Raw genomic sequence first — 13,915 nt, forward strand, 5'->3', positions numbered from 1 at the left:
CCTGGGATAATATGAAAGTCAGTTCAATTAAAACATTCTATTATGAAGATAAAAAAATTCTCTGATCTAGCTTTGTCCAAGAATATTACTTGAAATAGTTAAACCAGTAGTTTTCAACCTTTTGGGCCCTGGAATCCTCTGTTCACTTGAGAATTTTTACATGAAAATCCAATACAGAATACAGAATAAAGTGCTCTTCAGACTGAAAGGGAGGAGAAGATATAAAGCAAGCTGGATCACCTACTAAGCCTTCCTACCAACCCACACCCAATACACACACATAAATATACAAACTCACTAATAAGCACCGTTTAAAAATCACTGATTTAAAATGAAGGATGAGCTGCATCATTATGGGCAATCCTCTGTGGACATTTCTTTTTTTCTCCAGAGAGCTTGAGGTCATAATCTCCTGCAAGAACCTGGACGACAGAAATTCCATCTTGTTACATAGAGGTTGAACCACCTTTGATGCCAATGAGTCATTGACAAGGTAAGGGTGACCACTCCTCAAGAAAAGTAAAAACAAAAACAAAAAAGTAACAATATCAGTATCAATGCTAACACTCTCAAAATTTCAAACTCACATCAGGATGTCAGAATCAAAAAGTAGGGTTGCCTTCATGACCCCTTAGTTCTCACATATGCAAAAGGAAAACACATAGCTGGATTATACCTTTCATAATGTTTTGTGCATGAATTGCTAAAAATCCTATGGAATAAAAGAAATCAAGAAGTCTTTATTGGGTCCTTACGGGAGGCACTGTGTCCCCAGAAAATATGTTGGGATCCTAACCCTTAGTATCTGTGAATGTGACTTTACTTGGAAAAATGTATTTGCAGATGATCAAATTGAGGTCATTAGGGTAGACCCTAATCCAGTATGACTGTATCCTTAGAAAGAGGGGAAACTGGGACTTGGAGACATGTGTGCACACAGGGAGAATGCCATGTGAGGATGGGCGTTAGGCTGCCACAAGCTAAGGAACTGCCAGAAGCCCAGGCAGAGGCTTGGAACAGATTCTCCCCTCATGCTTTTAGAGGCTCTTGCTCACAACTTGATTTCATACTTTGGGCCTCTAGAATTGTGAAACAATAAAGATCTTAAGAGTTCTCATCATAAAAAAAAAAATTTTCTTTATTTGCTTTTTCTTTTTATTGTATCTCTACAGAGATGATGGAGCTAGCTAGCTAAACTTATTATGGTAATCATTTCACAATATATGTAAGCCAAACCATTATGCTGTACACATTAAACTTATGTATGTCAATTATATTTCAATAAAACTGAAAAAAATTTTCTGTTGTTCTAAGCCATCCAGTTTATGGTACTTTGTTAGGGCAGCAAACTAAAACATGGGTGGATGGAGAAAAATAATCCTTGATGACGTGGGCAAATTATTTTGTTTAACAACAGGAAGATTAAGTTATCAGAAAACAATGGCCTCTTCTGGAAGTCACATAAGTTAGCCTAGTGAAATATAGTCCTACATTCTATCCCGATGTAAATCCAGGAATGAGAAAAGCAAAGGAGACCTTCATCCCTCCCTATCTTTGTATGCCAAAATAAGCTACAAAATCTCTACGTTTTATATTTTAGAGACATGATATAATGTCTCAATATCACATGGATTCAAGCCTTAAAAATAAATAATAACCATAACAAAGCAAGAAAAGAAAACCTTAGTCAATGACAAACAAGATGGCCACAAGGATGAATTACAAAATAGGAAAAATATCTAGAAAGAAATACAGACCAAAATAAGGGCACACTCCTTATTATCTTCCTTCAGAGCTCTGCAGAACAGATTTCTCAGAGAGCGTCACAATTCTTTTGAAATCTCTGGGTGTGGGCCAGCCAGGGGCAGAAGTGGGGAGTGTCCCTAAATGCACCCCAGAGAGCAGAGAGACAAAAGGAAGAGCTGCGTGCGTGCGCAGCGCACGCATATACACAGAGCAATCTTTATTGTCCCTAAATCACCTCCCTGGTAGTGGGTAAGACCGCCAGATATGACAAGAGCTGGAGAAAGTAGTGGTAGTCACCAGAGCAAAACAGAGGAAGTCTGTGAATTATGTCGCTTAGCTGGGAACCTTAGTGACCAACTATAAAACAGAACCTGCTCCCAGTTCAGAGGATGGGACAGAGTGGGTGGAGGTGTTTGAGACAACAAATCCAAATGCAGCAAAACACAGTCACTGACCTCTCCCCATTCTAATCTAAAACAAACAGACGAAAATGTCTCCATGTAAAACTGGTCAACAGAAGGAACAAGAGCAGAAAAAGAAGGTGGTAAAGAAGTACGTGCATATTTAATCTTTCTAAAAAATATAAATAATAGATCCTGTTTAAAACATATTCAAAATAAAATGGACCTACTCTATCAATGTTTTACAACTTTTTTTTTTTTTAACTTTAGGAAGCTTATTCCCTGGAAATGTATTTGAATTTTCACAATTTCTTCCATTCAATTTATTTTTTCTTCTATTAATTTCAGAGAAACTGAATGTAGTACATTTTGTGGTGTTAGTTATTCTAATCCTGAAAAAGCACTTTCATCTATCTGTCTAGTGAACCAGGAGTCACACACACCAACGAGATGCCAGATGGCTAACAGCATGTTTCTCAAATGTTAGCAGGACTGTTTCAGAAGTGGAGAGCTATTCAAGTCATTTTTATTTTTTTCCCTTATATTTTGTTATTGTTTAAATTTTAAAAATAAACATAAATTAATTTCTCAGACCCTTTCGTTCATCCAGATTAATTAACTAATATGAGTCCAAAGAGCTATTGTTCCTTTCTATCCCAGATTCAAAGTCTTTGCAGAGCAGTAGCATCCAAAAGGTATTTTACACAAAGGTGGGAAAATATGTTTGAGTAGAGTTACTAAGTCATCATATATTACAGTTCTATTTTTTATAGAATAAACAGTCCTTGTTTATTCAGCCCATTTTCTTAGTAAATGTTTAGACATAAAGAATTGGCTTCAGAAAGTAAAAATATGTGACAAATGACTGATGTGGGTTAAATCAACGTAAAATCTGCACAGCTGGGTTCAATGTATTATAATGCCTTACAAATAAATTTACTTCAAATGATTATTTGGAATCAGCACAACACTTGATAATATTTGTACAGCTATTATTTTAAAATTAAAATTGTGTTACCGTAGGCTTTATGCTGTGTAAATAAATTACAAATGCTAAGAAAAATCAAATTTAAGAGATCTAATTTAAATTCTTACCTGGTTGAAAAATTGATAGACTTCCATCAATATGACCAAATACAACTTTCCCCCTTTTTTGGGTATGCCATCTGAATATACTGATATCAGACAGGAAGTTATGAGCATCTCTGTGTACAGTCACTCCACTATCTGGTCCTGAGATAGTCCAAATGAACAGAGGGCCTCTGTGGGCAACAAAACCCACAGCATCATCTGTGTTCCAGCACCAGCTCAGGGAGGCCGGCATCCCTAGAATAAATTAAATATACATGCATGTAATACAGATCTGGCAGAAGATTGTACCAGTAAATATTATTTGCATTGTACATTTATAAAATAACTTAAAACATAAGAATATGTTCATCATTAAAAAAATAAATATTACCTTCTTACTTGGGAATTGGATTTTGAAAGGTAAGCCTGAAGACTGCAAGGGAACATACGTAGGGTACTTCCATGATGAAAGGAAAAGTACCTACTTAGGTCTAAAACTATTAATGTGATCATATGCTTACATATTCAAAGAAATTTACAGAGTTCTTTCAGAAAACTGTTTGCATATTAAAGCAATAAATTCTTATTCAGTTTTTGTGTGTGAGACCTACTGTAGACATTCGAGGTATACCAGTTAGTATGGGATACAATTTCTGCTTTAAGGGATCTTAAATAAATTGGGGAGATAAGAATTAAATGTGTGAAAAGGTAAATGCTACTATATGAACTTAATAATAATAAAATTAATGCTATTATCTATGCCTTATCAGTTTAAATTCAAATTTTAGATTTGCCTCAGGTGAACTAGTCACTTTACCTCTCTAAAACTCTATTTCCTCATCTATAAAACAGATATAACTAAAGAGCTGACTAGTTATTTCACACAAATGTTAATAAAAGGAAATATAATCATACATGCAAAAATTCCTTTTAAACTATAAGACAAATACAAAATTTAATTGTTAATCTCCTCACTATTATTTTAATCAAATTTATGACTCAAGAGGGAGATTATGAATCTCCCACCACAGATACATTCATCAACTCCTTCAGAATCATCGAACTGAATATGCATATCAGATTATGGAATTAGGATCCAGAAATCTTTTTTTTTTTTAACAAGGTTCTGCAAATGATTTTGATGTGTAGGAGGGTTTGTGACCATTTGGTTACTGTCTAGAAAGAAAACTGGATTTGAATTTGAGGTCATAATCTCCTGCAAGAACCTGGACGACAGAAATTCCATCTTGTTACATAGAGGTTGAACCACCTTTGATGCCAATGAGTCATTGACAAGGTAAGGGTGACCACTCCTCAAGAAAAGTAAAAACAAAAACAAAAAAGTAACAATATCAGTATCAATGCTAACACTCTCAAAATTTCAAACTCACATCAGGATGTCAGAATCAAAAAGTAGGGTTGCCTTCATGACCCCTTAGTTCTCACATATGCAAAAGGAAAACACATAGCTGGATTATACCTTTCATAATGTTTTGTGCATGAATTGCTAAAAATCCTATGGAATAAAAGAAATCAAGAAGTCTTTATTGGGTCCTTACGGGAGGCACTGTGTCCCCAGAAAATATGTTGGGATCCTAACCCTTAGTATCTGTGAATGTGACTTTACTTGGAAAAATGTATTTGCAGATGATCAAATTGAGGTCATTAGGGTAGACCCTAATCCAGTATGACTGTATCCTTAGAAAGAGGGGAAACTGGGACTTGGAGACATGTGTGCACACAGGGAGAATGCCATGTGAGGATGGGCGTTAGGCTGCCACAAGCTAAGGAACTGCCAGAAGCCCAGGCAGAGGCTTGGAACAGATTCTCCCCTCATGCTTTTAGAGGCTCTTGCTCACAACTTGATTTCATACTTTGGGCCTCTAGAATTGTGAAACAATAAAGATCTTAAGAGTTCTCATCATAAAAAAAAAAATTTTCTTTATTTGCTTTTTCTTTTTATTGTATCTCTACAGAGATGATGGAGCTAGCTAGCTAAACTTATTATGGTAATCATTTCACAATATATGTAAGCCAAACCATTATGCTGTACACATTAAACTTATGTATGTCAATTATATTTCAATAAAACTGAAAAAAATTTTCTGTTGTTCTAAGCCATCCAGTTTATGGTACTTTGTTAGGGCAGCAAACTAAAACATGGGTGGATGGAGAAAAATAATCCTTGATGACGTGGGCAAATTATTTTGTTTAACAACAGGAAGATTAAGTTATCAGAAAACAATGGCCTCTTCTGGAAGTCACATAAGTTAGCCTAGTGAAATATAGTCCTACGTTCTATCCCGATGTAAATCCAGGAATGAGAAAAGCAAAGGAGACCTTCATCCCTCCCTATCTTTGTATGCCAAAATAAGCTACAAAATCTCTACGTTTTATATTTTAGAGACATGATATAATGTCTCAATATCACATGGATTCAAGCCTTAAAAATAAATAATAACCATAACAAAGCAAGAAAAGAAAACCTTAGTCAATGACAAACAAGATGGCCACAAGGATGAATTACAAAATAGGAAAAATATCTAGAAAGAAATACAGACCAAAATAAGGGCACACTCCTTATTATCTTCCTTCAGAGCTCTGCAGAACAGATTTCTCAGAGAGCGTCACAATTCTTTTGAAATCTCTGGGTGTGGGCCAGCCAGGGGCAGAAGTGGGGAGTGTCCCTAAATGCACCCCAGAGAGCAGAGAGACAAAAGGAAGAGCTGCGTGCGTGCGCAGCGCACGCATATACACAGAGCAATCTTTATTGTCCCTAAATCACCTCCCTGGTAGTGGGTAAGACCGCCAGATATGACAAGAGCTGGAGAAAGTAGTGGTAGTCACCAGAGCAAAACAGAGGAAGTCTGTGAATTATGTCGCTTAGCTGGGAACCTTAGTGACCAACTATAAAACAGAACCTGCTCCCAGTTCAGAGGATGGGACAGAGTGGGTGGAGGTGTTTGAGACAACAAATCCAAATGCAGCAAAACACAGTCACTGACCTCTCCCCATTCTAATCTAAAACAAACAGACGAAAATGTCTCCATGTAAAACTGGTCAACAGAAGGAACAAGAGCAGAAAAAGAAGGTGGTAAAGAAGTACGTGCATATTTAATCTTTCTAAAAAATATAAATAATAGATCCTGTTTAAAACATATTCAAAATAAAATGGACCTACTCTATCAATGTTTTACAACTTTTTTTTTTTTTAACTTTAGGAAGCTTATTCCCTGGAAATGTATTTGAATTTTCACAATTTCTTCCATTCAATTTATTTTTTCTTCTATTAATTTCAGAGAAACTGAATGTAGTACATTTTGTGGTGTTAGTTATTCTAATCCTGAAAAAGCACTTTCATCTATCTGTCTAGTGAACCAGGAGTCACACACACCAACGAGATGCCAGATGGCTAACAGCATGTTTCTCAAATGTTAGCAGGACTGTTTCAGAAGTGGAGAGCTATTCAAGTCATTTTTATTTTTTTCCCTTATATTTTGTTATTGTTTAAATTTTAAAAATAAACATAAATTAATTTCTCAGACCCTTTCGTTCATCCAGATTAATTAACTAATATGAGTCCAAAGAGCTATTGTTCCTTTCTATCCCAGATTCAAAGTCTTTGCAGAGCAGTAGCATCCAAAAGGTATTTTACACAAAGGTGGGAAAATATGTTTGAGTAGAGTTACTAAGTCATCATATATTACAGTTCTATTTTTTATAGAATAAACAGTCCTTGTTTATTCAGCCCATTTTCTTAGTAAATGTTTAGACATAAAGAATTGGCTTCAGAAAGTAAAAATATGTGACAAATGACTGATGTGGGTTAAATCAACGTAAAATCTGNAAAAAAAAAAGAAAGCCATTAGAATGCTGGCTGTCTGAATGCATATTTCAAGGAAGGCTGCAAGGAAGAGAAGAGACCGGAAACAAGGTCATATAGTTATAATAGAAAACACTATTATACTGGTTTATTGCATGAAAGCACTTCTAAGAGCTCTATAAATATCAACTCATTTAATTCTCCCCACAAGATTCTGAGATAAGAAGGTAGCGTTATTTCCCACTGTTAACAGTTTTTGTTTTTGTTTTTCCTGGAAGGATATTGTGACATTTTTCAAGTTGGTGACAATTTTAATACTTTACATTTAAATAAATTAACACTCATTTTTCTTTAAATAATTTGATTTTTAGGAAAAAGTCATGAATTTAAAAATACAGAAGTAGGTTCAAGATCAATGGCTGGATGTGGAAGTTCTAATATTGATAAAAAAATTGACATGCAAACTTCTACTTTCCTTAAGCTAGATTCTGAAAAGAAAAAAAGAAAGCCTAAGACATTTCAAAGCCAATTATTTTAAAAGAAAGTGACCAAAAATATTCATAATATTTTTTGTAAATAAAATATCAAAGCTTTTGATGTTCAAATTAAGATGTTATTTGGAAATAGTGTGAGGAACTCATTTAAAATTTTTCAGAGAAAGAAAAAAATATGTAAAATTGATTAAAATTGTTACCTAAATTATTTCATCATTCTACATGTATTAATAAAATGCTTATTTAATTGTATATTCAGTGGCAAAGGAAGCTATGGTGCACACAGCTGATAAATAAAAGCTCTTCCACCATGAATGGGTGTGATTCCTATGGTGTTTCATGACAAATCAGCAGACAGACTAGGTGATAATACAATAATATGTTGTCTAATCTGTGCTTCTGTATAACATTTGGATAACATGTTATGCAGTTATAGTCTAGTATAGATTTTGTGTGACAACTATAGGAGAATGATGACATCGTGTAACATTTTTAGTTTATGTCACATAAAATGTGGGAAGAATTTTAAGGATTATTTATTGTGTTATTTAAAATTAATTTCACACAAAGCTGGATTTAAAGTATTGGGAAAATGCACTGTTGATCAATATAAATAATACTGGAAAAACATGTAGGACTCATGATTGGTAGAGTAACAGATATGACCAGAAAAACATGAAAAATCTTGACTGAGACTATATTGCTGTTTATACATCACAAAGCTTTGTTCCAAAAGTAATTTAACTTGGCTTTTTTCTCAACAAGGTGTTCAAAAACTTAAGGAAAACTATTCCATTAATGAAAACTCACTAAATACTTGACTTTTTAAAATATTTTTCTCACTAATACTGAAGTTCACTGGTTGTAGCAAGTGAAAATATAGGATGTATAAACTTGGGAATGAGATTTACATTTTCTAGTTTAAAAATTAACTTCGGCAAATATTTTTAAGATGTAATTTATGTAACAAACTTTGTACTTTTTTTGGTATTTTCAAAATTTCTAATGACCTAAATTTGAAAATACAAGAATAATGCAATGTACTAAATGTGTTGAACATATCCAAAGGTTCCAAAAGGCATTATTTTTATTTTGGAAGCAAGATTTAAATATAATTGCCTATGAATTGCTACATACTGAAAAAACTATTATAAAGAAACTTGGAACAAAATAAAGTTAATGAGGTCGTAACATCTCAGTTTTCTACCTCGAAGTTATAATCAGTATTTTTTTAAAAAGAAACTGAATATGGAAAATGTATCCAGCAGTAACTTTCAAAACCATAATCAATGGTTGAACTACACTTGGTGCTCAAAGAGAGATTGAATTATTGTGATATTTAACACAGAAAAATGGTTACTTCATCATTATTATGGGGTAAGATGTTAGGTAGAAAGAATGCAGTGATATTACTCAATACACTAAGACCCACATGTGTGAACTAGGACTTTCTACCTTGACCAAATTAAAAATACAGGGAACTAGCTCAGCAGAGCACTGAAGACTGGCATAATATTTTCTTTGTACGTTTCAGATTGGAACAGAATAATGAATAGGCAAGTCCAACTGTCTCATTAAGAAAATCCTATCTAATTATTTTTATATTTATTGTTGGAAATTTTTATGTTATATTTAAATACTACTGAAATTATTTGGTATTTGGTATGTTTTTAATTGATCGGTGTAACAAGTATAATTATTTCATGAAATTTTGTACACATGCACACACACCATACTGAGTCATGATGTGAAATGTATTTCTTACATAGATTACCACTGTAAAGTTTAAAAATCACTAGTTTAAAACCTGAGCTAACTGAAATAAAGTATTTTGCTTATTAAAATTAAAATATTTCACTCAATAAAATAAGTCCCTGTTACAAATATACCTTTTGTATTGTCGAGTTTAGCAATGACTTTTTGTTCTGCAACATTCCAAATGATCACTAAGTTATCGGCACTGCCACTTGCAAACAGATCAGGGTTATGTGGACACCAAGAGATGGCTGTGATTGTTTTTTTATGTTCAGACATAATTGAGTGAAGTTTGAATTCATTATAACGGTGATCCAACTAAAAGAAAACACATAAATAAAACATTTCAGTTCTTCTTTTAAGATAACTTTCCATTAATAATAATTATTTTTAAAAAGCTACACACATGAAAATTTGTATACCTAATAACAAGATATGAACACATTTCAAGCCTGGGACTACTTTCAGGTGTATTCAATCAGCTGAAAAAAACTATTTTTAAAAAATATATGAGTGAACTGAATTTAATCATATTAATTTTAAAAACAAGTGAAAATAAACATATATTAAATATGCATAATAATTCACTTTTATATTTTTCTATAGCTATATCTATGAGGGCAAAAAACTTGGTTTTGGATTTTTTCCTGCAATTTTTCACTTATATTTGAATTTTAAAAATTTAGGTTAAACAAAACAACTACTCATTATTACATTATTAAGATGTCCAAAGTGTGCGAAGCAATAATATCATTAGATCTGTCGTATGTCATTGCTTTTTGGATGGGGCACTGAGTTTTGTTCTTACATGTAAGTGGACAAAGGGAAGAGCCTAATTTTTCTATTTTTTTTGTAATTAATCTTTCTATCATTTTTAACATGTTTGGAATTATACTGTATATGTCATTTTATTGTATCAGGTTTTTCCCTTTAACACATAACAAACCTTTCACAGTGTTATTAAAGAGTTTTTCAAATCATTATTATATTAACCATTTATTACACCAAATTTTCTCTAACTATATACTTGCAGTAAAATTCTAACTTCCAACATGGCCTTCAATGCCGTAGATCATGAACCTCTGCTATCTGGCCAGTACCATTTTGTCTCATGTCCTCCCTTGTTCACTCTGACCTTGGTTCCCTAATACAGCAAACTCATTTCTGATTCAGGGCCTATGCTGGCTGTTCCCTTGGCCATGAATACTTTCCCCACTGATTTGCTCATGGGTATTCATTCTCCTGCCCAGGTCTCAGTTCAAAAACACTTATTTAGAGAGGTGTTTTCTGAACATGGTATCTAAATAAATTCATACCCCAGAAACTGTCCCATGAGTCTATTGTGTTTTAAATTGAGATATAATCAACATATAACATTATATTAGTTTCAGATATACAACATAATGATTCAATATTTGTATACATTATGAAATGATCACCACAAAAAGTCTAATTAACATCCATCACCACACGGTTATACCTTCTTTTTTCTTATGATGAGAACTTCCAAGGTGTACTCTTTTAGCAACTTTCAAACATTTTATATATATATATATATATATATATATATATAATTATTATTATTATTAACTATAGTAACTATACTGTACATTACATCCCCAGGACTTACTTATTGTATAATTGGAAGTTTATACCTTTTAACCACCTTCACCCATTTTACAACCCCATTGCCATCCCTTGCCTCTGACAACCACCAATCTATTCTATGTATCTGAGTTTGGGTTTTTTGTTTTTGTTTTATATTCTACATATAAGTGACATCATAGAATATTTGTCTTTCGCTGTCTGATTTATTCCACTGAGCATAATGCCCTCAAGGTCCCTCCATGTTGTCACAAATGGCAAGATTTCCTTCTTTTCATGGCTGAATAATATTCCCTTGTATATACCACATTTTCTTTATCCATTCATCTATCAGTGAACGCTTAAGTTCCTTTCATGTCTTGGCTATTGTAAATAATGCTGCAATGAACATGGAGTTGCATGTATCTTTTTAGTTAGTGTGTTCATTTCCTTTGAATAAATACCCAAGAAGTGAAATTGCTGGATCACCTGGTATCCTATGTTTAATTTTTTGAGAAACTTCCATACTGTTTGTCATAGTAGTTGCACCAATTTACAATCCCACGAAGAGTGCACAAGGATTCCCTTTTCTCCACATCCTCACCAACATTTGTTATTTCTTGTCTTTCGGATAATAGCCATTCCAACAGGTGTGAGGTGATATCTCATTGTGGTTTTGATTTGCATTTCTCTGAGGATGGGTGACGTTGGGCATTTTTTCATGTACCTGATTGTCATTTGTATGTCTTCTTTGGAAAAATGTCTATTCAGATCTTCTGCCCATTTTAAAATTAGATTTTTTTTTTTTGCTATTTAGTTGTATGAGCTCTGTATTTTGGATATGAACCCCTTGTCAGATATATGATCTGCAAATATTGTCTATCAATCATAGGTTGCCTTTTTATTTTGTTGATGATTTCCTTTGCTATGCAGAAGCGTTTTAGTTTGACGTAGTCCCATTTGTTAATTTTTGTTTTTGTTGCCTTTGCTTTCGATGTCAATGACTATCTTATTACCTGTTTTACATCCTTGGCAGAACACATTTCCTCCTGAAACATTTACTTTTTTTTTTAACTTATTTATTTCATAACCTCTCCCTGAGGTCTGTCCTTACTAATAATGTAAATTCCATGAGAAGAATTTGTTTGCCTGGTTTGTTCATAGTTACATTCCTAGTGCCTAGTAATGCTTGGCCGATAGAAGAGATTCAGTTAATATTATTGAAAGATTGAGCTATTTATGCTACTGTTTAGAATTTAAGCAACTTTTAACTTTTGCTATCCCAAATAATGCTGCAGCAATCATCTCTGTATATAAAATGTTGGCTAATAGTCTATTTATTTCCTAAGGCTTTATCTTCTAAAATTTCTGTATCTCTTACTACTTGAACTTCACCTATTTCTGAACAACTCTGGATGAAAACAGTACCAATGGAGTTTTCATCTGATTAATTAATACTGCAGCTATAATAACTTTAAGTTGGAATGTCTATACACATAAATGCATTTTCTGTACATTTTGAAATGAATAGGTTTGTAAGTTTTAAATTATTTAGTCATTTAAGTTACCTATGGTAGATACTGTGAATGTGTCTAATGTAGCTAATAGAAAAAAACTGCTCCGTAAGTTAGAAATTCAGAAGAAGTGTCTATAAATACAATAAATGTATGAAGAAGCTATGTTGCCCATCAGTGACCTGCATTGATTCTACTATTGAAATTATTCAAATAGCATATTAAGCACAATATAGAATACTGAACTATTTGTAGGGATCAATTTATTATTACATTCCAATTATATTTATAATTCAGTATTATGAGACCATACTGTTACATTGTGTTGCACCATAAATTTCTCTATTTTTAGAGTAGTTAATAAAATATACTAGTATATTAACAATTCAATGGTTAAAAAAAAAATTCTTATGACATTTCCAAGTATCATTTAATAGTTCTGAAAAATCTAATACTACATCAGTGTCATTACACAGAGTGTGATAGACTATCAGACATTGTACATTGACCAAAGGTGTTATTTAATAAATATTCTCTCAAAAAGTAATTGTAATGTTTTATATTTATATAGCATAATTTTCAAATTAATTTAGATGATCACATTTAAAACAATACTTATTTATATAAGTTTAATTAATGTTAATGTCACCGTTTAATAATATAATTTTCTAGTCACATACTTTGAAGCCAGGTTTTCCAGTGGACTCTGTAATGAACTGTCACCTGAGTTTATCTGTATTCACTTTCTAAAATAGGGTAATTTTTAGAGTGTTTCAGTCTTTACGACAGGCACACTTTTTTGTTAGGTTTTTTATATTAATTATTTCAGCTTAATCTTACTATATATTCAAGTGATAAGATGTCATCTTAAAAATTAAGACACATCAAACATGAAAAAAATGAAGGTTTATCTTCATCCACTTTCTGACCTTTCTTACTTCTTAGAAGAATACTTTTGCCTTGCCTGATAAGTTCTTCTTTAGGGGAGAATAAGAGATGAGAAAATAGAGACTTAATTTAAGACTAAAAGAGAAATTCTGTAGGAGGAATTTGGGAGTGGGAAGTGTGGTAGTACACAGAGTATAAAGGAGGTAGATGGGAGAAAAAAGGAGGTATTTGGAGGGCTTGTTGCTGTCTTCTGTATGGGGGGATGGGAAGAGAAAAAAACTGAGTTACATTGGACTTGCATTTTGATTCCTGGATATTTCCACAAGCTTGAGGAATGAACTACATAAAACCTTACTTTACTATGGAAAACTTACTAGTTTATAGAGCAATGCTATTATTTCTTAAAATTTCAATAAACTACAATACTATTAGTAATTGAAAAAAATTATTCCAGAATAAAGCAATATTTTTGTCACTCAACTGAAATAAGTTAGTGTTTCAAGACAAAAAAATAAAAATAAAAAATCATTCAAGAAACATTTAGGGCCGGCCGAGTGGCGCGATGGTTAAGAACTGGCTTGGGACGCCAGAGGGCCCCGGTTCGGATCCCACATATGAGGACCAGTGACACTGCCCTCC

The 13,915-nt window shown here is 33.0% G+C and overlaps 1 protein-coding gene across 1 annotated transcript in view; it reads right to left on the reverse strand.

Annotated features, from left to right (window-relative positions):
* WDR17 (WD repeat domain 17) overlaps positions 1-13,915 on the reverse strand; it is a 138,546-nt gene that overhangs the window by 74,305 nt on the left and 50,326 nt on the right. Inside the window, exons 4-5 of the mRNA XM_019651731.1 lie at positions 9,425-9,608; positions 3,243-3,473 (exon numbers count right to left, since the gene is read on the reverse strand). Coding sequence (XP_019507276.1) covers positions 3,243-3,473; positions 9,425-9,608 — 415 coding nt within the window. The remainder of the gene's footprint in view (positions 1-3,242; positions 3,474-9,424; positions 9,609-13,915) is intronic.

This window comes from Hipposideros armiger, unplaced genomic scaffold (assembly GCF_001890085.2).
Source record: "Hipposideros armiger isolate ML-2016 unplaced genomic scaffold, ASM189008v1 scaffold_165, whole genome shotgun sequence".
Taxonomy (NCBI): Eukaryota; Metazoa; Chordata; class Mammalia; order Chiroptera; family Hipposideridae; genus Hipposideros; species Hipposideros armiger.